The sequence below is a fragment of the Cebidichthys violaceus genome, unplaced genomic scaffold, assembly GCF_023349555.1.
Source record: "Cebidichthys violaceus isolate CVI_PGR_0920_01 unplaced genomic scaffold, fCebVio1.0.p SCAF_23, whole genome shotgun sequence".
Classification (NCBI taxonomy): Eukaryota; Metazoa; Chordata; class Actinopteri; order Perciformes; family Stichaeidae; genus Cebidichthys; species Cebidichthys violaceus.
Window position 1 is genome coordinate 8935799 of NW_027176406.1, and position 26064 is coordinate 8961862.

Below are 26064 nucleotides of genomic sequence, written 5' to 3' on the forward strand. Positions count from 1 at the left end.
AAGCTTTTACCGGTGACCTTTAAAACGTCACTTGTGATGAAAGAGAGTGAGATTTTTAAGGAGGGGTGGGTCGGATGATGACTTTGGTTAATGTATAACATGTATTTTTTTCATTTTAAAGTGCAGACATGCCCTCGTGAACCTCCGCGTGTTCATTCTAAAGTCTAAACGTAACGGTTTGTGGGATATAAAGCCTTCACATTCCGGAAGCAGCGGAATTTGGGAGATTGGTGTGGAGCTGTTAAGTCAAGTTAGACACGCTTGACCAAGTAGTTACAGGAAGTAACACAAGTTTAGCTTACAAATTAAAGCGTCATGAATTGCCTCGAGGCGTCAGAGCCGTATTTCTTTAAAAGACAGGCTTTACTTTGAAATTTACAACCGGAAGTGTATTTTTTTTTGCTGTAGAAAGAGCAGCAGTTAAACGTGTGGTGTCACTGTCGGGAAAAACACGGGGATACAAACAAGACTACACTCCGTAAACAGCAGAGCTAAATCCGGGAGAAAAAGGCGGTGAAACGACGCCGGTACATGCCGCTCGGTCCCCGGTGAGATGGATGTCCGACATGGGGTGTAGACTTCTGCGGCGGGACTGAAGGTGAGAGCTCAGCCGCTTGGCCCCGCTTCTGCTGTTCATTCATTTCTCCAGCTTGAAACAGGTAAATGCCAACAGAAGAGAAGGACACATTTCTCCCGTACGAGCGAATAACGTTGTCTTCGGCTGCTGTTGGCCTAAAACAAACTTTAAAGTTGCCTGTAAACGCCGACACCGTGAAATATAACCAGCAGCAATTTCGGCCATGGTCTCGGCAGCTGAAATGAAATATTTATGCCCAAGATGGTAACGTTACAGATAGCTGTGGAGGCAATACAACTCTCAGATATAGATATATTCGTGCGGGCCTGTGTGTAAATAGTGCTGTGGTGGCTGAAGCCTGGTCCCATCCTCCTGTCAGGCGGATGCTGCCTGTCAGGGTAATGATAGCTGATGAAGCCCCCGACAACATGGCACGCCTCTGCTACACAGGCGGTGTTTCACACTGAGGCATTTCCCCACAGTCCAGCCACAGTCAGGACAGGGAGAGGCCACCTTCAACCAGCGTGTTCATTATGGTAGACAAGGGTTTAACACCTTGAACCTAAATTCATCCTATACAGGGACTGAGCAGGAGGCGTAATGTAATTCAGTACATCATAAACACTTAGAATTATATGTAATATCTTCTTTAGATTAGATTTCTTTATTTGTCATTGCATGTTATACAACGAAACTCGGTTTGAACAGTCTGTTCTGTGTAGCAGCATATAAAATAATCTCACCCATACTCAATATGTGATTATGACATGTAGTACAAAAGTGTATACTTTTCCATTCATGAAGTGATCCAACTCTTTGGTGTTTTTGTGTTGGATTGCATTACTGTGCAATGATTTTTTTTCTCTTCTCACTTTTCTCTACTACATATGTAAAAGAGGTGGACAACTATTGAAAACGCCCTTCATTAAAATGCACTTTAAAAGGTGAGGTGCACTCAGAGTGCAGATCTCCGCCAGGTGTGTCTGCATAGACCACTGTTGTGAATACAACCCACAATTGGCTAACCTGCCGTCTAGACACCGATAGGTTTTAAGGCAAGCGGGGATGAATGCAGACAATCTGCTTAAAGTCATTGTATAAAACACGTCATACAATCTTGCCATAACCAAATTAAACTCACCATGCTGTCTGCCAGTTTATCAGCGGCTGAGTTTCGGCGAGGCACAGCCATGTGTGTACTGTCATTAGCTGTTAGCCAAACACGCTGCAAACTGATATCCCCTCACTGTGGGCGCGTAGCAGATGTGGGGTCCGAGATGCACTTGGATGTGTTATCACTTTAGGCCCCCGACCAGCTGGGGGCCGGTTAAGAGTAGTGAGTGAGGAGTAAACAGGCAGTAAAAGATGTTTCGAAAAAGTATGAGTCGCCGCAACCACGAGAGGTCCTTGAGCATGCAGCCATAACTGGTCACCAAAAAATATTATGACGTTTGCTGTAGCAGAATGCGAGATTAGCTGTGGACAGACACAGAGGTGCACACACACACACACACACACACACACACACACACTAATGGACATGCACAGACACACACACACGCGACAGGTCGCATGATCCTCCTGCCTGAGATAATAATCACAGTTCAATCGCCTGGCTAAAGCAGGATTTTTAGGCGGATAAAGATATTGATATTTGAGAGTTTTAAAAGATTTAGCGTCTGATATATATATATATATATATATATATATATATATATATATATATATCTGAGATAAGCTAATATCGGCCAATATATCCGCCCAGTGAATTCCTCCATCAGGCTCTCGTAAGTTGTGTAGAAAAGTTTACTGCAAGATGTTCAATCACAATTTAACATTTGTCCGAGAACAGGTTACCACTTTTCTTTCCTCATTAAAATCAATAAAGTTTAGCCACCTTTTTAATTTGCCATTATCACTCGAGGTCATGTTTGTTAGACTTGAGTGGCACCTTTCCAAACGAGTGTATTTACATTTTAGGGCACACACACACGTTGTATTACTTTACATGGAGCTCATTAAAACACTTTTCCTGAGAGAGAAAAGTGCTTTCCACGCTCCCACTGAGTCGCCCATAAAGCGTCCTCATAACTTACCCAGCCTTTTCAGAGTCACACAACAACCGTGTTTCTCAGGCCTCTTTGTGGTCTCCTTTCAGTTGCTGCAGGCATGTTAGTATACAGCGCGGATGTAAAGGGGGTTTTCAGCATTGGCTCCTCTATTCAAAAGTCGGCGTGACAACTTAATTAATGTAGCCCAGAGGTGAGAAGCTGAGACCTGGGCAGCTTCTACACCTGCAGCTGAATTTCCATGGGTTTCAAGTTCTTTATTAAAAGCTCTCTTTTTGGAAAGCAGTCTAGCGGGACTAGACTAGAGTTTAGAGTGTCCTAAGGATGTGAATCATTTGATAAAACAGTGAAAGGTCAGAGAGGCGAGGCCTCGTGTGAGCACGCTGAGGTGTTGACAGCATAAAAGATGAAGCGAGGAGAGAGGACTGTACTGAACGAGCACTATCAAACTGACCCGAGTGGCCCTGTAATCACATGCAGCCCGAAATAACCAGTGGAGAGCTGCACATTATTGCTGCTGTTATGAGGCCACTGGAAACAGCTGTGTGTGGCATGTTTCAGATCGCGGCCTGTCATTACGTTCAGGTAGCATGTTTTTCAGGAGTGTGTGTGTGTGTGTGTGTGTGTGTGTGTGTGTGTGTGTGTGTGTGTGTGTGTGTGTGTGTGTGTGTGTGTCTTGCAGGAATGTGGAGTCAGATTGTGTGGCCACTGCTTTAGTCCATTTTTGTATGGTGCTATTTGAAGCAGTTATCATGCAAATATTCAGTAGTCTAATATTGTGGCTTGCAAATAGACGAATGGAGACATGAATATTTTGTCCTCCTGTTTTAGATTATTATCTAGCACATTAGAGTCCTAGTTGTATAACATGTGCTATATAAATAAAGATGATCCTGCTTTACTTTTTTTCAGTCTGATTACATATAAAACTAGAAAGGTGCCCTCAGTGAAGTGCAGATCTCCACCAGGTGTGTCTGCAACTACCTCTGCTGTAATGTTTGATTCAATGAATACAACACCCCCCCCCACCCCGTGTATCTGACGAGTTTTTTAACACAACAGGTGCGCTGTCACAGTAATCTATGCAGATATCAAGACCGGTTCTATGCAGGCACACATCTCAGCTCTGGGCCACGGGCGTTTATTTAGGCTTCAAGTGTGTACTGAGTGAACTGCCCCCCCCCTCACTGTGTCTCTGGATCAGCAGAGTGAGCACTGCTAGTTCCGTTAGCTGATAGCCAAACACACCGTTCAAAACAATGAAAGTGAGCAAACAGTTTTCCCCCATTGTGGATGTGTTCAAAATGACATACTAACATATTTTTTATACAAAGTGTGACGTAAAAATTGAGCTTACTGCGTTTTTTGTTTGTACGCAACAAACTCCTGGATGTGTACCGCATTAGCAGTAATTTCTGAGTAAGACACTTGAGATAACTTCACAAACCCAACTGCTCCTCAATGCATTGCTTTTGGGTGCATTGAGACCGGCGCTCAGCCTAAGATTTTGAGCCAGGCTAAAACCTGTTGATATGTCACTTTATTAAGTTTTAATATGTTTTCATGCGAGAAAGTAAGCGTTTTGATTCCCAACATCAGTTTATCTAAATAACATCTGTTAGGAAATTTGCTGCTATTGTTTTTGTAAATGTGAGTTCTGTTGAAACTGAAACTTCATATTTAATCATTCGTTTAGTAGGAAGTATGCAGTGCATTTCTCAATTTTTCTGAATTAAATGATTTCTCTGTTAATTGAAAAAAGGTTACGAAAATGTTATTATTATCTGAAAGAAACAGCAGCCCCAATTTTTTTACAGGGTGTGCTGCACAAATAGTAAAACACCCCCCACATTTTGCAAATGTAAACCAAGTGATGGCCTACAGTAAGCCTCCTCTCCGAGGTCATGCCTGGATTTGGTGCCAGCAGACTTCCTGTCTGGGGCCTGGCATCAGGAAGCGGGGTGCCTGCCTAATCAGGCAGAGGTAAACATGCCCTCTGAGGAAAAAGGAGGGAACATTCCTCAGACTGAGTGGGGAGCATATGTCAATGTTCAGCCAACAAGAAAACAAGGTTACACATGTGGAGTGGGTCCAAAGATACAGATCCACATGTCAAAGCCAAGAGAAAGCAAGTTAATCAACGAGTTCTATATGTGTGAGCGAAGAAAACTTCTTTTTAGTGTACTTTGAGCCTGAAAAGTAAGATCACTTCAAGTCTTTTTCAAAGAAGGAAGCCTTCAACAACAACACACCATCCTGCAACATCAAAAGAGCTGTGTCACTTTTTGCTGGACTCGACGTTTGTCTCATCAATCGAGACTTTCCCTCTGAAACAGACAGGTGAAACACGGGTGGTGTGACCTGCTGATCCCAGTTCAGTGCTGCCGCTGATGACATCTGTTGGATGCCGATATCTTCCAGGATTTTCACACGGACGGAGGGAGGTGTGTTTGCACCTGTCTTTGTGTGTGTGTGTGTGTGTGTGTGTGTGTGTGTGTGTGTGTGTGTGTGTGTGTGTGCGTGTGTTGTTTACAGAAGGTGGGACCTGTTTGGTTACACACTATATCCACTAGATCCTGTGAGTGTGTTTGTGTTAGTAGGTGCAGGCGTCTGCAAAGAAAATGTGGCAGAAAGAAATGCTGAGCAGGTACGGAGGGGAAAGGGGATTGTGGGGTTGAGCGCTGCAGAGAGGACACTGCAGTAAATACAGGGACACGTGTGACGGAGGAGGTGAAGTGTAGGTGAGGAGGTGTGCAGTCATGCTGTGTCACACTGTCCTTAAAACACAAACCTGACGTCATGTTTTTCTCTTATGCCCCCCCCCCCTGCTCTTCAACACTCACACACGTCCGCCATGGACCGACCTCCCCTCCTCCGCATAAAAACTCCCTTTTCTACTCCCAAATATCCAGACGATGGGCCCAGCGTCTCTGTGCTTCAGGAGATGTCTCTGGGTCGGCTCCTGCGACGCGCCTCCTCCAAGGCCTCCGATCTCCTGACCTTCAACCCCGGGGCGGGGGGCTCGTCGCTGCGCTCGGGCTTGGATGGCGAGATCATCTTCTCCAAAAATAACGTTTGCGTGCACCCCGCAGAGCCGCTGCCCGGCCTGGCAGAGCACCACCCAGGTGAGGCTGGACTGATGTCGAAATCGACTTTCCTGCTGTTTTTCTGTGTGGCGTGAATAGAGATGTGGAGAGAAACCGTTCGGATCAGCTGTTATTAATGAAAGGTTCCTGTTGATCCTTCAAAAGTCTTAAAGTCTTTGATTTGATTTTTAAAAACGTGCAGCAACCCTGTAATGGGACATGAAGTAAGTCGAGAAATCATTTGATGTACCGAATTTTAAGTTCCTAGTGCTGTGTTAGTGTCACAATCCCACAGCTTTTATACAAATGCTATTGTACTTGACAAGGTAAGGGAAGTTTAAATGCATAGTGCCTTTCACCAACAAGGTAATTCAGACTGATTAACATAAGACATAAAAAGGCATTAAGACAAGATATAAAAGAAACACAAGGCAATATAAAAAGACAACTAAAAAAGGTTTAAAACCAGTAAAATAAAATGTAACATAAATAAAAGGCACTTAATTTGATACTAGGTCTCTCACTGCAAATATACAGGAGAATAGGTTCGCTTATTATTTTACCAAAAAATGTCTCCATAGCACACGAGTGGAGCTTTCTAAAAGCAAAGATTAAAAAGGAATCTGAAACTCATTGTATATTTACAGCTGTTGACCAGATGTCCTACTGTCAGCATTATACATAGAGCTTTCCACTTTTACTACTGTATAACTGTAAACACACAATATTCCTCCTTTTACTAAGACAGCTGTAACGCAGACTAAAATATTTTTACCATGGTCTACCTGCCTTGTTTATTGCCTGTGTTACTGGTTTACATTTTGAACTCGCCCTTGCATGAACACGCATAGCATTTCCTTAATTTCTCCTTCTCTTGTGTGTGTGTGTGTGTGTGTGTGTGTGTGTGTGTGTGTGTGTGTGTGTGTGTGTGTGTGTGTGTGTGTGTGTGTGTGTGTGTGTGTCAGGGTGTGTCCTCATCTCTTTGTGTGTTTTATCTCCTCTCAGGTTTCATGTTTGTCTTTGTGTTACAGCCTCTTGCCACTTGTTTAAAAGTTTTGTAATTTCCTCATATGTTTTTATCGAACGTGATTATTTGTTTTGGTCTGTGGTTTATGTTGCCCCCTGCAGGATACCTGTGCGTCCACACGGAGAAGGACGAGAGCCTCGGCACCACTCTGATTCTGACCTGGGTGCCCAACTCCCGAATCCAGAAGCAGGACGAGGAGGCGCTGCGCTACATCACACCGGAGAGCTCCCCTGTACGCAGGAATGCACGGCATCGAGGCCGACGGTAGGAAAGTAACTTCTTAAAATGCGTATCCTCAAAAGTCTTGGTGTGTTTTTATAACATGGACTGTATATAAGAAGTGGTCGTAGTCACCATGGCGTCACCCATTGATTTGTGGATCGTTTTGAAGCCTTGATTTCGTCATTTTGGACGTTGCCATCTTTTGTCTTTTGCAACCAGAAGTGACGTGAGGGTAGATTTAGTACAACTGGAACCGTTTATAAGATAATTTTAGACAACCAAAATGTTACAATACATTGGGGGCCATCATTTACTAAATGAACATCATGCTGACGACTTGAAAGTAGAGGTTGAGACCATAAACTCATGTTTACAATGTTTACTGAGGTAGTAAATCAAGAGAGAAGTCGGGTCCTTTTCTCATAGACTTCTATACAATCTGACTTCTATTTTGCAACCAGAGGAGTCGCCACCTGATGCATATTAGAAAGCAAAGCTTCTGCTATGGCTTCACTTTTCAGACCCGGAGGTTGCTGCTTCTGTTATAATGATAATAAAAGTTGGATCTCTTAAAGAATAAAGATATTCCATATTAGAGAAGGCATGAAGTTAAAGTGTTACACTGAGATTACAAACATTATCAGTATTCTACATGATACCGATCGTGCGTTGAACCAACCCTCCCCTCCAGACCCCACTCCCGTCACCCAGCAGCCCACGAGGAAGATGAGGATGAGGAGAGGAACATCACCAGCAGCACCTCCGCAGAGAGCCACAGCCTAGCGGTCGAGGCGGGGGCGGATCCCTCCTCACACCAGCAGCAGCTGCCCTCGGCGGGGGAGGAGGGCGACGAGGGCAGCTGCGAGCTGTCGGACGAAGTGAGTCGGGACAGCACCATGGGTTCGGACTCGGACACGTTCTCCTCCCCGTTCTGCCTGTCCCCCGTCAGCGAGGCCCTCTGTGAAAGCAGCGGCTCCGTCTTCCTGGACAGTGAGAGCAGGTCAGTTAGTCGGTTGAAATGGGCTTCGTTTATGATCTGTATTGTTATTTTAAGTATTTTTTTTTATGGTCCTGTACCAGATATTATCAAAAATTGGTTGTTTTAGGCACCCTGGTAGCCGAATAGTTAAGGTACATACTATATTAACGCAATACCACCTGGGACATGTGTTGTATGTCACACTCTTCTCTCTCTCACGTCTGCCTTTATAGCTTTTCAGTGAAGAAAAATTGTTTTTATTGTTCTGAAATGGTCAAAATTGTTAACTGTAGGTGAGAGAACCTTTTAATAAGGCTGTCATCTGTATTTTGGGATGGCATCGTCCTGCCTCCAGCATTACGTGTATTTAATATCCAGCGATTTCTCCTTTTTGGGGTTTATTGGTGATTTATGCCACTTAGGTTCAAGAGCAGAACCTGTTCTGTCAAATTTAAAAGCGTTAGTGGCACAAAGTAGTTCCATATCGTTTGTAATTGTTTCTAAAAAGAAATGATAACAGTCATTGACAGGCTTTTGTTAAAGATGCCGCATGCTGCACATTGCTGTTCAGCTTAATAGAGCTTAATTGTGGGGTTGCTTTTGTAATTGTTGTGGAAGACAATTATAGAAACAGACAATCTAAATGAGTGCCAATCCGATACCAGTGTTTAATTAATAAGCAGCTTGTCTGCCCTGATGTGAGTTATGTAATCGATAGACATGTTTGTAGGCCGAAGAAGATCTAGAGACTGCAGCAACTCGTCTTTGTGTGGTAAAGCATGTGGACTCCTACAGGGATTTCATGGTGCATTCAGGTGTACCACGTAAACTCTGAGAAACTCAAGCTGTTGTTGTAAAGTACCCTCCTGCCATTTAGTCGATCTTCTTTGTGTTGTTTAACGGTTTGTTCTCAATTAAACTGAATTGTTATTACATATTATGTTAATTATTTAAATTTGAGGATATGGCTAATTATAGTCTAAATATGGTATAGCCGTCAGTGCTGAAAAACAAAAAATAATCAAATTAAATAAAAAAATGTAAAGTCAACCAATCATGAATTTGGAGAATCGTGACACCTCTGCACACTTGTTTAAAATAATGGTGTCAGATATCAGATCAGCCTATTATCACTGATACCCGATCCATCTATCTGAGTTAGTATCAGGTCGATATCGGTATCGGTGTGTCTCTATGCATTAATAAAAACGTATTAAAGAAAATCTTATCTTTTTTTAGTTCCTACCACGGCTCTTTTTTCAAATCAGTATTGAAAAATCTGTGAACTGTCAAATGAGTTGTTTATTTTCTAAATATAAAATGTATATAGTTCACATTCAGTAAGATTTGATCAAACATTCAACCGTCTCTCATTAAGCTGTTACAGTTATTGATGTAAAGTTGCTTTTGTTGGTCTAGAAGCTATGACATTTAAATATATTGGGTTAAAAGTAAGCCTTCAAAATACTCACTGCATGTAAGTTGTTATGTAAACTTCCCCCGGGTCGCTTAAGAAAACCAATTAATTACCCAGAATACATTGCCTCAGTGCAAAGCTATAGAGTCGTGATCTCTAGTGAGGACAGAGAAAAGGTTATTTTTGGCAAACAGATTTCGGGACTATGGAAATCCTCTGAGTGCGCTGTAGAATAATTTAAGGATGTGTGTGTTTGTTGTAGAGTGAGTGTGCTGTCTGTGTGTGTTATTCCTGATGTCTCTACATTCCCACACTTATTTTATCATAAATGTACTCAAAAACTACAGAGATGCATTCCTCAGTTGATATTCTATGTGGAATTTATCAAACTGTCACATAAGTTCGTATTTACAATCTGCATCACTCTGAGGACAGGACGTTTAGACACAAAAAGTCAGCAGTTTTCATCTGAACGACAAGCTGTCATAGCTTGTGTAGCACAGTAATGCAGTTGGTCATTCGTTACAAGTTACTGTTATAAAGGTACATTCAGTTACCCTAAACTACCACAAGGTGGAGCCAAAAAGAAAAGAACTCATTGCGTGAGTGATCACTTACACTCTGAGGCCACATGGTGGCTTCCTGCACTGCAGCTCAATGTGCCATTGGGAGTGAAGTCAGGTAGATGACTTCTAGTAGGGGCCATAAAATGTGACCAAAAGGTGAAGATGGACTCATTCTGTGGAAGCTGCTCCCTATCTGAATGTCTCATAATGTCACAGATGGCCCTAAATAGGTCCCCAAATCCTTAAAAAGCCCAAAACCTCAGTGCTTCCAGAGAGACTGCTCTCTAATCAAGCGAGCCATCTGGACAGTGATTGTGTTGCTGTTCGGACCTCGCGACCGCTCGACTTTATGATTCCCTCCGTGGTCGTTTCCTCACGCAGCTATTTGGCCGGACTTGTTGCCCAGAATGTGTGAGCCTGTGTCAGTGTGTGTTTAGACCTTCTTTTTTTTTTTTTTAACCACTCTCAGACCCCAGCTTGCTGTAAGTGCAGTCAGTGTGTGACTTGGCAGCGCTCTCTGTTTCACAGCTTCTAACCTTTACTCTGTCCTTCCCTTCCTCCATTCCTCGGTGCCGTTAGTGTCTCTCCTCAGCTCTCTGGCACTCGTGTCCATCCTCTTCTCTTGGATTCTCTTCTCTCCTTTATCCGTCCATTCCTTCCACTCTTTATTTTACATCCTGTCCTCTTGCTCATTCTCTCTCTGTTTTTCTCAATATTGCTTCTTTCTGTGTTGCCCACCTCTGAAATACCCCCCCCCCCTTACTCCCCTTCCCTTACCAAAGTCTGTGTGAAGCCCTTTGATTCCCAGTGCTCCCGGGGTTGTTGTGCTGGGCTGAATGTCAGCTCTCCGGATTAGAGGACTGAAGAGAGTGGAGCAGCAGCCAAAACCCTGGAACCCACTCAATCTTTCTTTCTCTCTCTCTTGCTTTAATTGACACTGTTAAGGGGCCAGGAACTGGAAACATGTCACTTGGAATCATTCAAAGAGAAAGAATCGCGCATGGGAGAGCGAGAGCGGATGAAAAGTGTGTGGGGGGGGGGGGGGGGGGGAGTAAGAGGAGAGTGGTGGGGGAGGACGAAAAAGAGAAATCCACAGCAAGCTCTGTCGAGCCTCGTAACAAGTTCCTTTAAAGTTTAACAGTAGTTAATGAAACCACTGTTGACTGTCACTGCCCTCGTGAGGCTTTACTTGCAGAACATTAGCATGTGATTATGTCTGAGATAAGTGGTCCAATGTTTTTGGCTTGTGATGCCTTCAGCTACAATCATTCAATCATGTACGTGTAACAGTCGTGACCACAGTTTTATTCCCATTTAATCATTTTTAGGGTAGTGAAGAGTTAAATATCCCATTTGAAGACATTGAAGAAGTAATGAAAGACATCATTATGTATTAGAAATAGTTTTGTTTTCCCTTATTATTTATTGGACCTGTCCTTGGAACTTTTCATGTCTTGTTTTACAACATTAAAGTTTAGCCCAAAATCACAAATACACATTTGTCCTCTTACCTTTGCTAATCATCAGTCTAGATGGTGTTGGTGTGAGTTGCCTTGTTTTGGAGATATTGTCTGTCTTCTCTCCAATATAATCAAGCTATATGACACTCGGCTTGTGGTGCTTAACGAGCCAAAAAAAATTATTTGAAAAAAACTCAACAGCAATGTCACTTTGCAGAAATCACGACTTGGTTACTCAAGCTGTAGGAACTACTGTGTTTTAGCCATAGTTCCGACATGAAACTGCTCACAACAAGGTCTGTGGATTATCTTGAGTAACTGGGTCATTATTTTTGGGGCGCTTTGGTAAGAGGACTACAGGTAAGAGGGAAAATATGTATTTTTGATTTTGGGCTGAACTGTCCCTTAAATTATAGTAGATACAGATGAACAGAAAAAGACACTTTAATGTCAAAGTGAAAACTGTATCTTTGCAGAGGATCTAAATGCTTTACAAACGGAAAATACTAAATTAGTTCAATGGAGATCGTCCGTGTGTAGGTATCTGGAATCAATGTTGTAAAGAGGCGGATGAATACTGTTTTAATACTCTCTCTAGGGACTAGTATGTAGAAAGTTCTACATCTGACTTGAATGCTTGCTGTTCTGGGATTAATATAATACCACATAATTCATAGTTATGACAAACGTCAGATGTTTTTCTCCAAACTTCAAACTGTACTGACCACTTTCCAGTGTTGGCACTGCAGAGAGCCCCCCCCCCTTCACCCTCTTCACCCGAGCCCTCCCTCCCTCATCTCTCCAGGGATTAGCTGAAGGGCCTGGGAGTCCCTGCAGGCTTGTAGCACTTGGTCCTGGTTCTCAGGGTGACCTGGCAGCACCTTCCCCCAGGGTAAAGCCTTGTGTATGTGGAGAGAGGTGTTATGAAGGGCCTCGGGGCAGTTTTGATCTCGCCCTGGCCTGGTGGGACAAGCCGGTTGCGGCAGCCTGACTCCGTCAAAACAGCTTGTTTACTTAATGTACTCTCTGTACGGCGTATGGCTTGGCTGCTGCCTGCGTTAGCTGCCTACAGCACATGAACAGAATCAGGCCGTTGACACTGACAGACGTTGTTAATCACTCGCTGAGTTCCCGCTTGAATGCAGCACAGCGGAGGATCCGTGCTGTAATGCCAAGAATCATGTGCTTTCTCACCACATTTTCCATGGTTTTTGCACTTTTATTTATATGCGGAGGAATACGCAAAAGCGTAGAAGACTGAAGGAAATGTCTGCTGTAAATGGGCTCATATGCCTTGTTAACAACCCGAGCTTGACCGCCATCAGATTCATGAGACAGCGAGTACATTAGTCCTTTTTAAAGTATATTTCTGATCGCTTCACTTCCTTACCAGAGCTGTCTGTGCCTCTCTCTCAGTCTCCTTGTATTCCACAGTCTGGTTAGTGGCGTGATACATGAGACAGGGAGCAGTAAATCACTAGATAGCAGAGGAAACTGTGCAGCTTGGATTGATCAGCCTTGTTATTTTCCCATCTGCTTACGGGGAAATGATTAGCTGGACACGATTGATTCAGGGTGTACTAGATTAGACTTGGCCTGCCTCCCTCATCTTTACAAAGTACTACCAACATGCCACTTGTAACATTGGTGTAAATAGATAATAGTTTTCTTTGTAATTTTTTCCTTAATTTATAACAAAAAGATACTTTTAAATTCACACATTCATTCATACAAAAAAGATAAACAGTTCTTGTGGCATTCTTTTTTTTTTATAATCAAAGATATAATTAACTGCATTTTTTAAATTCTTGTTTTAATTATTTAAATAAATGTGTGCGAGTGTTTTTGATAGCTAGTAGTAAGCAAATAACTTCATGAAGACGTCTACTTCTCAAATGTCAGTGGGTTTAACACATTTCTGTTTCTCAGCATTAGCATGTCTTGAAACGTGTTCGAGAGTGCATTATGGTCATTAGCTATGGTCCATTCGTGTGTGTGTGTGTGTGTGTGTGTGTGTGTGTGTGTGTGTGTGTGTGTGTGTGTGTGTGTGTGTGTGTGTGTGTGTGTGTGTGTGTGTGTGTGTGTGTGTGTGTGTGTGTGTGTGTGAAGAGAGGAAGACATTGAACATGCCAGCGAGTGATTATTAAAACACTTGTGTGGGTGTTTGCTGTGGTCCAGGGTGAGGATTTGTGTTGGCCACATACACAGCTTTATATGTTTTCTGTGTTGTCGCTTGTGTGCGTGTTTTGCTGTGTGTGTGTGTGTGTGTGTGTGTGTGTGTGTGTGTGTGTGTGTGTGTGTGTGTGTGTGTGTGTGTGTGTGTGTGTGTGTGTGTGTGTGTGTGTGTGTGTGTGTGTGTGTGTGTGTGTGTGTCCTCCTGCAGCAGAAGAACCCTCGGCTCAGGTTTCAGTGCCGGGAACAACATGCTAGCCATGGGGGAATGACAGGGGAAATTGGACGGCAGACAGTGTGATTTGTGTGTGTACAGATTTCCTTGTGTGTGTGTGTGTGTGTGTGTCCTCAGAAGCCTCCATGCATTCCTCCCATTCTCAGCCTCTTGGTTGAACCATACTGAGACACAAACAACAGGGCTGAACTATATGTCTGCACAATTATTGCTGGGCTAAACGCTGCTGGCAGCTGTCTACACCATATTTATTATTAATGTTCCACGTAGAAGAATGGCTGATAAGTGATAAATAATATGAGAAGTCTCATTCCATTGCTTCCATGGAAAACATGACTCAATTCCCTTCAGCACAATCAAGCTCAAATAAATTATTGTCCTTTTTATTATAATTTTTTTGCCAGGGAGCTGTGCGAGGAGTCAATGACCCACTCCGCAAGCTCCGCCTCCAGCCTGGACAGCCACGCCCCCTCCGAGAGCGGCGGCCAGTCGCATGGCGTGCGGTGGGACGAGCAGCAGAAGGTGCTGGTTCTGGAGCAGTTGTGCGGTGTTTTCAGGGTGGACCTGGGTCACATGCGGTCGCTGAGACTCTTCTTCTGGTCAGTGGGGAGTGCAAAGATCACAGGGAGGTCTTGAAGGGGGGGGGTCATCCTGTCGTACTGCTGTGCAGTGCCTCACAACGTGTTGTAGACAGTATTTGTTTTATTATAATGAATGGAAAATTAGTTGTGGTATGTTTAGAGATAAGTTCAGTGAGGAGTGAAAAGAGGTTTACTGCTGCTTTAATAAACAAATTCTTTGTGAATCTTAATTTCTTGTCTTTATAATTTTTTTTTATGTCGTTTAGCGATGAGGCGTGTACCAGTGGCCAGCTGGTGATTGCCAGCCGAGAAAGTCAATATAAGATTCTCCACTTCCATCATGCCGGCCTGGACAAGCTGGCTGAGGTCTTCCAACAGTGGAAGTGCTGCAGGGAAACTCAGCTTAAAGACCAGGTCGGGTTACAATCCAAAATCCTGTTTGGCATCTGTAGTTTTTTTGAGAAACAAATAAATTTTTCAGCTTTTTTCCCCCCAGTTTATTACTTAAATGTTGGTTCCGTTCCCACAATTGATTCTCTTTCCGTCAGGTATCTGATGAGAAATCCTGCATGCAGTTTTCCATCCAGAGGCCCACCCTGCCGTCCGCTGAGACTCACCCAGAGGAGAAGCTTTATCGGCGCCTTGATGTCACCACCTGGCTACGTCACCTCAACCACAATGGGCAGGTGGAGGAAGAGTATAAGCTACGCAAGGTATGTCTGTGGGTGTGCATGTTTTTACAATCCCGTTTTTAAACGTCTCACCTGCTGCTTTTCTACACATTTAAGCTTCACATTTTCTTGCATTTGTTTCTCTCAATCACACATACTGAACGTCATTTTGAAAGTGAAGCCCACAGTGTATAACTCTCAGTCTGAATCAGCACCTCCAGTATGTGACTAGTGAGAGGGTTGGTCTTGGGCAATGTCCCCCCTTGTGAATCATTCGAGTTCTCTGACTTGACTCGGATGAAGGTTTACCATCTTACTGAAATGACTCAGTGGCAGTTACAATGTGACCAAAAGCATTTCCTCTGTAAACATGCAAATGTTTACAGAGGAACAGAAGAGCAAGCAGTGTTATGCCGGACATGCAGATTATACAGCGTTTGTCCTTTTATGCAACACTCCTGAAATACTTTGTCTGCTGTAGTTCAGTAAGAGGGTGGTTGAGTGCAGGCTGTGTTATCTACACCGCTGCCTGAACACAGTTTGATATGTTCTCAGAGCAGAAGTGATCCCTCACTGTGTGCCCCCTTGTTAGCCCTTTTGTGCTCACTGTGTTTGTTCACCTCCCACTTCCCACCAGGCCATCTTCTTCGGCGGTATTGACCCATCCATCCGTGGCGAGGTGTGGCCCTTCCTGCTGCACTACTACAGCTACGACTCCTCCTCTCAGGAGAGGGAGGCCTGGAGACTGCAAAAACGCTCCCACTATCATGACATCCAGCAGAGGAGGTGGGGAACAGGGAGAAATAAGTAGACATGTGTGTTTGTTTGATTTCCTGGCCGCTGATAACATCTGTGCTCACAAAATGAGTTATTTGACGTTACGGAAATGAAATCGTTTTTTAAAAAGACTGACCAAGATCGGCTTGTCACGTGGCTGCGGTATCAGCTGCCAAGCGCTCAGTCAGTCAAACATTAAATCATATGTGAGTCTGTTGTGGTTCCGCATCGCAGGCGCTGAGCAATCAATAGGCACAATCAGGGAAGTGTTAAGGGGAGGTGCCGGGTGTGAAATAAAAGGTCTCTGGAGAGAAAACATGTCAGCGGTTATCAGATCATACTCGCTCCTCAGAAGGAAAAAAAAAAAAAAACACACACACACACACACACACACACACACACACACACACACACACACGCACACACACACACGCACACACGCGCAAGCAAGCACACACGCAAGCACATCCCTCTTCATTTGTCTCCACCTCTTAACCAAGAGGTTGAGTGTGCACATATTTTCACACGTTCCACCCTTTGTCTGTGATGAATATGATAATTGGACATGTTTCAACTGTATGGCCTATTAACATTTTGAGTGCGTCAGAAGGTCTTATCGGAGTCAGGTAATTAGAGCCCTTGTTCTGACTCTGATGTGGATTCCTTTTAAAGACCATTTGACTAGAGCTGCCTCCGGGGCCACTGGTTGATCATTAGGAGCAAGGATACACGTCTGTGGTTTGGTTCCTTGTCTCCTAACCCCCGTGTCCTTCCCTCAGCTGTGATAACTAGCCGGCTGCAAACGGGAAGCAATGCAGCTGTAACAACTGCAGATGTAGATCGACAGGTGAACAGAATGAGTGGAAAAAGTGACAGAGAAGAATATTTAGGATATTGTCATTGTGGGGAAAAACTGCTTCAAAATCACTGAACGACAGTCTTTAAATGAGATTATTTTATTTTTTATTTAGCTCAATATATTTATTTGTTTTCTACAATGATTAAGAACACAAACCAAATGTACATACACACATAGCAAATATAAGAACCCATCTATTTAGTATATACTGTCATTTCATCATCACATAGTACAGAGTTGGTTGGGTTAAAATTTCTTCAGGTAATACATGACGAATATCCATATTTTCTGACCTTTTAGATAATCTTTTTTTGCACTCAAATGCTGCTGGTTATGCTTATGTTTTGTTTGCGAGTCAAGTTTTTGCTAGTAATACATTTTTAATTTGTCCTGTAACAAGCTGCATGCTTGATATAAGAAGATGTTTGAAAGAGGAAGTGCTTATATTTATTCCCCACTGACTAGATTTAAATAATCTCTATTTTGGATTCAGATTTGTGCAAGAAAAAAGGAAGTTCACTTTTCTCTGTCAGTAACGTTCTCTTTGTTCATAGATATACCTTCAGATATGTTGCTGGATATGTAGCCGAGCCAGAAAATGTTTGGAGTTTGTGCTTGAAAAATACCTTGAATTATTTATGGTTTAGCAAAAATAATTCACTTTCTATTGATCAACTAACTGCTTAAATGTCTCAGGTTTATGCATATTTCAAAGAGGAATCATGTGAATGAAATGGAGTTTGTTTTATGTTAGAAACATTGTGTCATTGCTTGTATTTTGTACTGTTTTGTTTCTATTTCCTTGTTTGAGATTTGTGTATTTTCAAGGCCCATCTAGGGTCGGACTAACTACGCAGTAAGTCTATGAATGCTGTGGTATGTGGCGTCGGTCCATGCTGTAGTAAACATGAAATAAAATCCAGGGCAGAGGTAGTGTCTAAAACATGCCACTTCATGCCACTTATGTTCCTCTTTTATATTTCTATGTAAACACAGCTTTATTTTTGCTTATCCATACCAGCCGCAGACATTTAAAGTGATGAAAACATGTACTGAACTCTTGAGTAGCATCCTCGAGAGAGAAGAAGATAAGAAAGCGGTCCAACCACAAAGGCACACGCCACTGAAACTAAACAGTTGCGTGGCGTTGCATCAGGTGTGCGCTCACTATTCCTGGTGGGGCCACATGGAAAACAAACAGTGTTAATTAAATCCCCTCTGCTTGTTAGGACTTTGGTACATTAGTGCCACACACAGAGTACATTGCTAATATAGCCCCTAACATTTAGAGGGATAGATGGGGGTTTTATGGTTGTGGTATTATCCTCAGCGGAGCACTTGATGGTGAAACACCCCTTCAGTCCACTGCTTGCCCACCCCCACATTTTTGTATTCATTTGCAGCTAACCATTAGTGTTTTACACCAGAGTAACATTTGAGGTTAAGATTATTTCATAACACTATATTTTTTTTGATCCATCCCAATTACCTTAATTTCCTTAGAGATTGTTTAGAACAACTTTCTTTTAAATCTGTCATGATTGACTCTTGAAACTTATCTTGTTTAAGAAAACAACTGTGGTTTCTTTTTTTTTGTTGCTTGTATCTCATTTTTTCCATTTCCGCCTGGTGTTTGTATGTGTTTTTCAGGTTGTCCATGAGCCCAGAGGAGCACAGCGAGTTCTGGAGAAAGGTCCAGTTCACAGTGGATAAAGACGTGGTGAGAACAGACCGCAGCAACAACTTCTTCAGAGGAGAGAATAACCCAAATGTGGAGATCATGAGGTCAGACTGCTTTCTTCTTTCTTTCTTCATTTCCCGCTCTCGATCTCTATCTCTGTCTCTTTCACCCTCACCTTCTCTCAATCCGTCCTTATCAGTCCTCATTCCTCAGCCCAACGCACAGGCGTACCTACTCATTTCATATTCTGAACCCTGAGGGAGCCGCAAATGAGTTTCATGCTTTATTGACTCTGACTAAGCCGTCGGAGCACTTTTGATGCATACTCAGAGCTAATAGCTTTCTAAACGAGGAGCAAGAGGATTTAAATAGCATATTAGTTTAGTGACTCTCATCGAGCCTTCTGGTGTTTGTCAAGGTATTATGTCTTCTGCTGCGTCTGGGGGCACGGTGATCCCAGCGCTGCCCATGTCCAGATGCACAGAACTCATCTCAAGCTTCTATTGTGACTCACATAACTTTCTATGGGTCATTCGGTCTAAGTGTGCAATTTTATTTTAAGATTATTTTTGTCTTTCATTTACCAATTGCATAACCACTGCAGAGTCTGTGTGCGCCCCCCCCGTTTGTTCCAAATTACATCTATTTCTGTTAATATTTCACTGATAACAATAAAAAAAGTCCTCAGGGTTTCCCCTTTGTTTTACAATCCTCACTAATGCATGAGGGCTGCCAGGGAAGTTTACTTCAAAGTAGAACCCATATACAAGAAAGATCATTAATTAGCTCCCTGGTTACCAGAAGGGGTTGGCATAGCAACCGCTTAAGCAGGGCTTGTCATGTTTTTCTGGGCTTTACCAGCGATGCTGAAACACATGTTGGATCATTCAGTGTTTGGGCGGGACCATACTTTTTTTTAGTGGTTTGGCTGGGCTGCAGAGTCGTGAACATTTCTATGTAAAAGACAAAATGAAAAAGCTGTTCATGACACTATATTGCTTTTATGATATTAGACGTTTGTGTTTTCTCTTTGTGGCTGTTCTGGACCCAGGCGGACTCTGCTCAACTATGCGGTGTTCAATCCAGACATGGGCTACTGCCAGGGCATGTCTGACCTGGTGGCCCCCCTGCTCACGGAGATCCAGGACGAAAGCGACACCTTCTGGTGCTTCGTCGGTCTCATGGAGAACACCATCTTCATCAGCTCGCCGCGTGATGAAGACATGGAGAGGCAGCTGGTAGGATGTTTTGCGTGTTTGCCTTTTGAGTCGGGCAAATGTCAGATTGTATCGTAGAAGTGGAAAAAAGATGGAATTATGCAGAGATGCACATAAAGGCGGTCAGTGTACTCCGATGGTCAAATAGCTCCGGATCAGCATAAGAAAGAGGAAAACAATACTTATGCCATGTCTCTAGTCTCATATCACGATATCGATATATCTATATATTTTCCAGCCCTATGTGTACGTTAGCTTGCGAAGCATAATCCCAGTCTGAGAATACTGAAATCTCACTAGAAAATGTTTGATTGCGTTTGTAAGACGGTGTGTACCCTCTCTGAACCGCCTCCAGATGTACCTGCGGGAGCTGCTGCGTCTCATGCTGCCTCGCTTCCACCAGCACCTGACCAGGCTGGGGGAGGACGGCCTCCAGCTGCTCTTCTGCCACCGCTGGATCCTGCTCTGCTTCAAACGAGAGTTCCCCGACACCGAGGCTCTGCGCATGTGGGAGGCCTGCTGGGCACACTATCAGGTCAGGGCCAAAGTCTGAACGGCTCCTTTGCATACTCAAGTTTGTCAGAAAAACTTTGAATATACGAGTGCAAAGAGGCGCTTGACTGTATTCTGTTTCACTACAGCACAGGGAGCATGCAGGAATGCAGAGTTAACATTGTCTGCAATAAAAATAAGAGTCCATGTTATCCCTTTAAAGCTTGTCACCACAGACTGTTGTAATCCTCCTAAGTACCTATAAAATGTCATATTACGTCTTGGTTTTGAAGGGGTTTAATGGTTTGTATTCATCAGTAATCCTTTTAGTTAAGATTCAATATATAATAAAATCCCACATTTTGATTTAGTTCACTTTGAATTGATACATTTAAATACTTCCTAAAAGCATCACAGCTTTACAACGTAGATTGTACCAGTAATATGGTGTCACAATAGATTGTTTTTGACTGCATCTGAAATGAAATCGATACACATACACAAGTTTTTACGTTTTTATTTTGCTTTTCTTGTTGAAAACAAGCCCTTAATTCACTTCCCTCTTTGAGCTTCAATTTCCAGACACTACACCCTCATAATCAGCATTTCCCTTGACCTGGGTCATCTGTTCTCTGCCCTGCAGCAAGACTGCAACTAAATACAGAGATCTGAGACCTTGTTGTCATCAGGTCCTCAAAACACTGCTAATTTTCAAATATTTATGCGTTTGTCTTCAAGTAAAAACCTCTTTCCCTCTCTGCATAGACGGACTACTTCCACCTGTTCCTGTGTGTGGCCATCATTGTTCTCTACGGGGAGGATGTGACCGAACAGCAACTCGCCACAGACCAAATGTTGCTCCACTTCAGCAACCTCTCCATGCACATGAATGGAGAACTGGTGCTACGCAAGGTACATTACATTACGCAGCAGTCTTGCCTTTATTTCACCTGTGTACACAACAAAGTGAATGGGTATCCATTCATCTTAAAATATTTGAATAATTGTTGGTTTATGATCACGCTTGTAGCAATTCCTCGGCAGACTGCCTCAGTACATTTGACTCTAATCGGTGTTGTGTTTCAAGTAGCGCTGCCCGATGCTGCAGCAAAGCAGCTCTGACATACTGTAACCTGCCCACAGAAGCCCTGAGGTGCTAAATGGGATGCTGCCCTGCCATGCAGAGGATTTACGATCTGTATCCCTGCTACTGTGTTAGTCCTCATGTTTATGGATGCTGTGTTAGTGCTGCTGCAACCACGGGCAGTGTGTTCATTTTAGCGTGCAGCAGATGTAACGCCTTTTGTTGAGGTTTTTGTATCAGATGCACGCCGGCTTTTTAGCTTTAGGTACCACACTGCAATGCTGACCTTGGCATTGTTTTGTTACCAGAGTCAACGGTATTCATTTATTATAATGTTTTTATCCACTATGTTTGATATCTGCAACAAACTACTTTGCATTCCCTGACTGTGTTTCTTGTCAATTCAGAGTTCCTTTCACTCCTTCCATATATTTTGGTTCATCTTGCCACTTTTGCCCTGCTCTTACAGGCCCGCAGCCTTCTCTACCAGTTCCGCCTGCTACCCAGAATCCCCTGCAGCCTACATGACCTTTGTAAACTGTGTGGCCCGGGGATGTGGGACAGCCGCTACATCCCCACCGTGGAGTGTTCTGGTGAACACCCAGACTCACAGAGCTGCCCCTATGGAGGCACCTCCACCCCCCAGCCCTCCTCACCCTCCCTGTCCTCCTCACCAAACCCCACCCCCACACCTCCACCAGAGGGCAAGAAAGGCTCCAAAACCCGGGATATTTTCACCTTCCGGAAACAGTCCTGAGGAGAAGGCTACGGGGAGCTTTGCTGGTCTTGGCTCACATTGGCAAAGGTTTTGAATCCATCTCCTGGATTCCTGAACTACTTGCCGCCCTCTGACTCCTCTCCCCAAAGTCCCTGCTTCCAGTTTCCCAATCTTACTGAGGATGTTTGTCGTTTGATCCTTTTTCATGAGGTGCAATGAAGAACACTGCCTTACCAGAGTGATATTTGCAACGTACAGCATCACATGAATCCGCGATGAGGACGGTTTGCTGCTCTATGGGCCAGAAGTCAAAAAGCTGCTTCCCTCTTGGGGGCAGAATAGACAATCACCAGGCGCTGTGTTGGTCTGGAGCTACTTCAGGTTTGAGTCTGCTGCTGGCTTGGCATACTTCCAGGGGCTTTGTGGGCAGGGGTCACATCAGGGTCTGAGGCAACCCGGCCTGAAATTGTGCAGACTCTGACCGAGGGTCAAATGAAACTGGAGATTCATTCACAAGGACTTGAACTTGAACCTTTGAAAATGTTGCCGTGTTCTCACAATGGAATATTTGTGTGAATATCAAATTACATGTGCATATCTCAAGTATGAGCAGGACACATTAAACATGAAATGCAAACCTTCTGTGTTAACAAAGAAGGGTTAACCTACAAAAAGGATTATAACGAGTTACTGGTACTTTTTAAGTTTTGTTTAATTTCATTTTCAAACAAGTGAATGTTTGCGTTTATATCAGCAGTTACAAATATTTAGCAATACTATATCCTTGCATGAACGATTCTTGACATATAGAGGGCACGACTTGTTTGTTGGAAAACACTAAAGCCCAAAACAGAAGTGAGAATGTGTTTACACAACAAATACTCGCATCATAGGGCTCTGCTTATTTCCTCATCGGATTGTGGAAAGGAACGTTCTCGTAATTTGTCTCTGTTAATGGTGTTTCCCGACAGGCGGTAGGAAGCCAGGCATATGTTTCCCTCTGATAAAAGTCACACACAAATGTTAATTTCACCTGTCGAGCAATAGGAGCTTAAAACCATTTACACAATACCATCGTGAGCTATAATTTAGTGTGAAGTATTGGATGGATATGACAGCGCTGTCTGCCAAAGAAAGCATTGATCATGTTTTTATCCTGACAGGAAAATTGACAGCCTGGTGTTTTACTTGAAGTTTTGTCTTTTTGTGTTGAACCATGTTTACACAGGGTTGTGAAAAATATTTAGCACAGTGTTTTTTTTGTTTTTTTCCATCTCCAGCGTTCTCTCCACTTTCACCTTAAAATGGCAACGCACTATCAACACTAAGAATCAGTCCACATGAATGTATCTGTTTGAGGTTTTCTTTTCCTTCCTTTCACTCCACTGTGTGTGTGTGTGTGTGTGTGTGTGTGTGTGTGTGTGTGTGTGTGTGTGTGTGTGTGTGTGTGTGTGTGTGTGTGTGTGTGTGTGTGTGTGTGTAAACTGGAGTGACCTCTCAACATCTGGTAATGAGTTGGAGAACAGCCATAGGGGGCCTCCCCCCCCTGACCAGTCTCTTTAATTATAGTCGTCATCATGAGGAGAAAAAGAGAAGGAAAGTAAAGCTGGCTCTTTGGAGAAAAAAAATAAAAATAAAGGAGAGATGGAGAGAAAAGTGTGATTTAAGCTTTGCACAGGAATCTATAGTGATCTGAATCTTGCCTCATGTGATTTACAAGTCCCAGAGTCAAAGACGGTCCCCACTCTGAGGCTGTTCCTGAGAGCTTTTGAGTGACACTCCTGGGGCTTAAAACATCTTCAAATTGCTGCTGAAATGTAACATTAAGACCTTCAATCAGCCCCTCCTCCTCCTCCTCCTGTCTCGTTCTCTGTCTCTCTTGTGGTCTCTCGCCCTCTCACTCAGCAAGCAGTCTCTGCAAATGACATTCATAACTGCTCCTTTTCCCTATTAGTTATCATGTGCTTGCTGGAAATGGCTGCGTTAAAAAGAGCAAAGTCAGAGATGCATGATGGGAAAGTAATCAAAGTGTGTGTGTGTGTGTGTGTGTGTGTGTGTGTCTGTGTCTGTGTGTGTGTCTGTGTCTGTGTCTGTGTCTGTGTCTGTGTGTGTGTGTGTGTGTGTGTGTGTGTGTGTGTGTGTGTGTGTGTGTGTGTGTGTGAGAGAGAATATTTTTCAAATCCTCATTGAAATCACATTGTCTCCACAGGCACCGTATGTCACGAGCCTAATCAATGACCACTCCTCTGACCAGTCATCACTGAATGTACAACGTTGCTATTGATCTCTATCATATGTTGATGATCTACTGTACACACCTCAGAGAAAAAGAGACCATTCTTATTCTTGGTATTAATAAAAACACAGACGTACTTTCAAAAAACAGCTCTTGAAAATGATTTACTGAACAAAACGTAGCAAGCAGACAATTTATAAATGCCTTTCTGACAATTAATGACTTGTGATTGTGATCTGATACCAAGTAAAACAATGCTGGATTTACAGAACCACCAACAATATTTTTCATCATTAAACACTGCTCAAGTTACAGCATAAACTCTTGTGTATTGTGTGTGTGTTCTTTTCATTCATGAAGTAAACACATGGGATATCAGGATTAATATAGAAAGATAATATATGAAACTAAATGCATTCACACCAATAATAATACCATAATACTAATAGTTCTGCAATCAGTTTGCTCTAACCTACTTTCTAGACAATATTTCTTTTCACAGTTATGTTATTTTTTGTAGAAACCAGTTTACTGTATGCATCCAGAAATAAAGGATAAAACAAATAATGGAATATCCACCCAAAAACAGAATTCACTTGTTATTCTAGTCCAATCTTAACCCCCGAAAAAATCAAACCCAAAATGAATCGGGAATAGATTCTCAACCAGGCGTATATTAATATTTCTGGTCTCCTTTGAAAGGTAAGAAGCTATGGAATTATAGGATTAAAGGGGAAAATAAGACTTGAATACTTGCCTAGTATATAATCAAAATGATTAGCATTAGCATTATTAGCTTTATATTATATAATTTAATATTACCATTTATTATATAAAGTTCCCATGGATAATGATGCAACTGAATGCCTACTCATAGTATTTACTACAACTGTAACTGTAAATTGGATGACAATAGACTAAAATACACTTATAAAGATAAACTCATGTTATGGCCATGTTTACTGTTTATTTGTAGACTGTTTACTGGGAGTTTTACTTCAAACCACTATTTCCATATAGTTACAAATAACACAAATCCCCCTAAAAAAATTAAAATAGTTATAAACACAATTGATGATCAAATGAATGTTTGACTGAAGAGCTCAATGCTATACATTGATCAATGGAGAATGCACAGACCCACAGTGGTTTTTGAGATATCCACAGATTTGTCTATAATGATATAATGCTTGTTGGTGTCAGTGCTTCGATACAACCAGCACTCCTCTTGTACTATGAATATGAAGAATTTAAACACATAATCAGGGATGAAAGCAACACAGTTTAAACTGCCCAATGCAGGGAGGACATCTGTGGATTCTGTTAACTTAATGTGTTGCTTAGATGTATTCTATGGAATAGAAGATCATTTATTTGCGTTACTCTTTCAGCTGTAACCCTGGCGGTGAGAAACGAATTTGAAAGCAAATTAAAAGTGATTATAAGAAGGTTTCTTTCCATAATATTTAATCACCCACAGCATCGGCAACATATTAATTCAATATAATACACACGTGATTATAGTCAGATCTATCATGCTCTAGATGGGCATTGATATTATAAACCTGATAATTTGCACATTCACACAGTAGGTGATTTATTGACAGCTGTCTTTTTTCGTCAGTTTAAACTACATTGCTTTTAGTGTGGATTATGACTTTGTGTATCTAACGATTCACATGCCGACTGTTTTTGAGGGGCCCAGAGCTCCGCACACTGCAGGTCACTCAAACTTGACTAAGATGGCCGCTGACTGGTGCCTCCCAGAGGCTTACCGAGTCTTCCTGCCTGCCCAGGCGTCACTGCAGAACCGTAAGAAACTAAAACATGCCGTTTTTAAAATAATGTATGCCTGGGTGAAATATGTAGTCATGAACACAGATTTGTTGTCAGTGTGACTGTAAATTGTAGTGATGGCGAGATTAAGCTTCATGACGC

The 26064-nt window shown here is 42.7% G+C and overlaps 1 protein-coding gene across 2 annotated transcripts; it reads left to right on the forward strand.

Moving 5' to 3' along the window:
* Window positions 1-448: 448 nt before the first annotated feature.
* Window positions 449-24447, forward strand: tbc1d16 (TBC1 domain family, member 16). 2 transcript variants are annotated; one of them, XM_068718691.1, is made up of 13 exons: window positions 449-598; window positions 4983-5771; window positions 6861-7023; window positions 7673-7981; window positions 14215-14409; window positions 14658-14805; window positions 14940-15104; window positions 15700-15848; window positions 18349-18483; window positions 19431-19617; window positions 19952-20131; window positions 20854-21000; window positions 21642-24447. In XM_068718691.1, exons 2-13 carry the CDS (start codon window positions 5459-5461, stop codon window positions 21927-21929), a joined length of 2379 nt encoding a protein of 792 aa, XP_068574792.1. In that variant the 5' UTR covers window positions 449-598; window positions 4983-5458; the 3' UTR covers window positions 21930-24447. The 2 variants fall into 2 exon arrangements, with proteins under 2 accessions (XP_068574792.1, XP_068574793.1); XM_068718692.1 differs by having other exon boundaries at window positions 5559-5771.
* The last annotated feature ends 1617 nt before the right edge of the window (window positions 24448-26064 follow it).

Bases quoted from the DNA above. Each gene is read 5' to 3' on its own strand.
- tbc1d16 (XM_068718691.1), top strand. From the start codon at position 5,459: ATGCCCCCCCCCCCTGCTCTTCAACACTCACACACGTCCGCCATGGAC. The intron at 14,806-14,939 runs GTCGGGTTACAA...TCTTTCCGTCAG, and splicing joins AAACTCAGCTTAAAGACCAG to GTATCTGATGAGAAATCCTG. The intron at 20,132-20,853 runs GTCAGGGCCAAA...CTCTCTGCATAG, and splicing joins CCTGCTGGGCACACTATCAG to ACGGACTACTTCCACCTGTT.